Source organism: Lepidochelys olivacea, assembly GCF_965140295.1.
Source record: "Lepidochelys olivacea isolate rLepOli2 genome assembly, chromosome: 2".
Taxonomy (NCBI): domain Eukaryota; kingdom Metazoa; phylum Chordata; order Testudines; family Cheloniidae; genus Lepidochelys; species Lepidochelys olivacea.
Window position 1 is genome coordinate 69,335,094 of NC_140412.1, and position 3,615 is coordinate 69,338,708.

The 3,615-nt window shown below is 36.2% G+C and overlaps 1 protein-coding gene across 2 annotated transcripts in view; it reads left to right on the top strand.

Annotated features, from left to right (window-relative positions):
* LOC311516065 (DGAT1/2-independent enzyme synthesizing storage lipids-like) overlaps positions 1-3,528 on the top strand; it is a 65,373-nt gene extending 61,845 nt beyond the window's left edge. For both annotated transcript variants that reach the window (XM_084619699.1, XM_084619700.1), the window contains one exon: positions 1,874-3,528. In XM_084619699.1, coding sequence (XP_084475825.1) covers positions 1,874-1,978 — 105 coding nt within the window. In that variant the 3' untranslated portion in view covers positions 1,979-3,528. The remainder of the gene's footprint in view (positions 1-1,873) is intronic.
* The last annotated feature ends 87 nt before the right edge of the window (positions 3,529-3,615 follow it).

Sequence of the window (3,615 nt, forward strand, 5' to 3'; positions counted from 1 at the left end):
ATCAGGTGGGCCATTTCCAGCACAAATCCAGCTTGACTCCAAACCCAGAAGTTCACAGGTGTGGCTGTTAGTGACACTTCATTTGTGACGCGAGAGAACTTAATCTGGGATAAAAGGTACTCCTGTGACTTTAAATTGCTAATGAATAGCTGACAGTGCTATTTGATGAACATCACTTTCAATACATAAAAGCCTGCAAGCTCCTACAGTTTGGAGAGGAATATTTTAAAGGTGCACTGCAAGCAAATGCAACTGTTTGTGTCCTCCATTGGTTCTTCCTGATGTAGGATGTGGATATGTAGGATGTAGCATATTTTTTTCATGACATATTTATCTCTGGCATGTTTGGAGTGGTTGTTTTTTAAAAAAAAATAGAAATGACGAGTGGCTATAGTCTTTCCTTTCCTGGCTTTGCTAGCAGCCCTGACTAGTGATCTTTTACAAGGATGTATTCTAAATTGCATCTCTCCACACACAATCCCTTTCTCTCTAAGAAATAGAATCCACACTTTGCTTCATTTATGGTGGAGAGGGACAGAGAGAGTAAACAATAAATAGTGTTAAAAAAAAAAAAGTCTTGCTTTGCAGGTCATGTCTAAATACCAAAACTCAGAGGCAGTTTCTCTTGTTTTTTTAAAATGGAAATTAAATCCAAGAAAATACATGACAACAACATTAATTTAAATACATAAATTCTAGGGAAAGGTTAATGTTTCCATAGTAACCCGGGGAGATCTTCAAAAACATAAAAGGGAATTAGATGCCCAACTCCCATTGACTGCTCTTTGTGCCTTTTGAAAATCCGTCCCTGGACCCATATTGTACACATTATAGTTCAAGTCCTACCTCTCAGCCTCCTAAATACATAAAAGAGCCCTATGTGAAACAAGGGACCAGACTCCACAGTCCCTTTTTGCCTCACATACATACAAAACATAGTTACACCTCTGAAATTGATAAATATAAGTCAGATCCTTAGTTGCTATAAACTGGCTGAGGTTTGGGCCCTGTTGGAGCACTGTGGATGTTAATGTTAGTATGAGAAACATTTTTAATTTCCTGACTCCAATGCATTTATATGTATTAGCCAAGATTTTCAAAATTATGTGCCTAAATTTAGGCTTATTATTCCATCTTTAGGCATCTACAAAAATAGTCTGATTTTTCCCCCCAAGAGTTTGAGCACCAAAGAGTTCCCACTGACCTTTTTAACTAAATTAAAGTTGACCTGGTTTATAAACAAATTCTTTAGCATTGGTGAGGTGTAGAGGAAAGCGTCTTGGCTGATTACCATATTTTAGCTGGAGCAAAATTACCAGTATATAGTGGATGAGATTTAATAGACCTGAAGAAACATGATTTATTGGGAAGAGTACATTTGAATGCTGAAGGAATTGCCCTTTTACATCATAAACCTCCCTTTTTATTTAGTCATGTCATGAATATTTTATGACTAGTAAACATTTAAAATAGAGTTTGAAAAGTTTATAGCTGGTTTTGAAGGGAAACTGCCTCTTGAACCTTGTGGCAAAGGATTTTACACTGAATAGGTTTTCCTCAGTGCTGGCTTAGTTTAGAGATTATTACAATTGGGGCTTTAGTGCATAGCTAGATATAATTGTTTAGTGTGCTTAGTTATCACAGGAAAATACACTAGCATCTGGAAATGAGACTCTGCCTTAGCAAGGGTTTGATGGGATCTTGCGAGGAATTTCCCTTTTCTGCTCCCTCTGCCCGCACCCTTACCGCTTTCCACAGAGTTTTAGACTTTTTGTATATATTTTGCAACACTGGGAAAACTTGAAGAAAACGATGACTCGTCATTCCTGTAATATAAAACGTTTCCCCCTCTTTCTTTCCTTCTTTCTTTCAGACAAAGATTGCCATCGAAGCGCTAAGAGACAGACACCAAAAGCTACCAGGAAATATATTAAGGGCTCTATTGGAACGATTTGATAAACATCAGAAAGATGACTAGTGTGTTTTACATATGTGTTTAAAATGTACATACCTTGTTGTAAAAGTATTAAAAGCTATGTTACTGTACTTTAAACTTTTTTTTAAAATTACAGTTTCTCCCAACAAGGGCTGTCTCTCTTATGTCTCCGATCAGCAAGTAGAAATGGGCCAAAACTCAAATTCTTAAAAGATAAAATTGGCTTACAAAGGATTTTGAAAAATTTAGGCTTGTGCTCCTTTTACTAGTTTATGGTACATGAAGATGGCCTTAATTTTCCACCCCACTCAGGCTTTGATCCTGGTACCACTGAAGGCCATGAACCTGATCCAAAGCCCATTTTAAGTCAATGGGAATAAGAATAGGCCAATAATAAATGTCTAGTCTGGTTTTGCTGGAGAACCCCTTGGGGTGTCTCAGATATTTCAATTAAAGTGAGCCTACAAGCACTGACAAGATGTTGTTTAAAACATAACTTTTAAGGGAGGTGCTTACAAAAACAAATGATAAGCCAGAGTTTAACAGTCTAAGAATTCTTTGACTACTCAATAGCACAGCTCCCATTGTGCTAGTTCTCCAGTCATCACAGATTCTTCCAAGGTGGACAACACCTAAAATTTTCTAATATAAAAAAGAAAGAAGAAACCCAAACTCTGACAAGGAGAAAAACTCATCAGGCCTTCTTGATGCACCAGAAAGAATAAATAAATAATAAAAAAAAGCACAAACCCATCTTTTCTCCTCTGCAGGTTACGTTTACATTTTTGGGGTTTCACCAAGTTTAACAGTAATTTGCTTGGCATAGATGCTCTGATACAGAACATCATATTAATTCTTTCACAGCAGAATTACTAACCTATTCAGACATTGTAAAAAGTTGAAGCACTGTCTAATGTTTGAATTGTTTAGACTGTAAACATAAGGAGTGAAAATCCTGACCCCGCTTAGGGTGACCAGATGTCCCGTTTTTATAGGGACAGTCCCATTTTTTGGGACTTTTTCTTATATAAAGTGCCTATTACCCCCACCTCCTGTCCTGTTTTTTCACAGTTGCTATCTGGTCACCTTAACCCCACTATACTCAATAGTAAAATTCCTTTGACTTCAATTGGACCAATGTTTTAGCCAAGAATGTTAGAAATGAACTCCCAGTTGGTAGCGTCAGAAAACTTTCCACTCAAAGATGCATTTTTTCCTTTTATTTCATGCAATTATTACACTTATAGTATTTGCTCTTTAATGACTCCAAAAGACTGAGCAAACATTTATCCTTTTGTGCTTTAATCCTCTTGCAATAGCCACTTGTCTACTATTACAAGAGGAAAATCAGAGGAAAATTTGATCTGAAGAAACAACTCCAGTTGGTCTTTTTGTACAGCATCATGGTCTCCTTGATTTGGTATTAAAATGTGTAGTGTACAAATGTTGGAATTAAATCTATGTACATAAAAACAAGCGCACTGAAGCATTTAGATTTCTTGTCTTCTTGAAAGATCAATTTTAAAAGTAAAGTATATTGAGTACAGAAAAGAATCAAAACTAAATGCCCTGTTGCTTCTCTCTACATATTCACGTATTTAGTAACTTAGATCTATATTTTAATTTGGTGTATGAAATCCTGGAAACAAATAAAATTGGAAGTTATACTTCCCACTCAC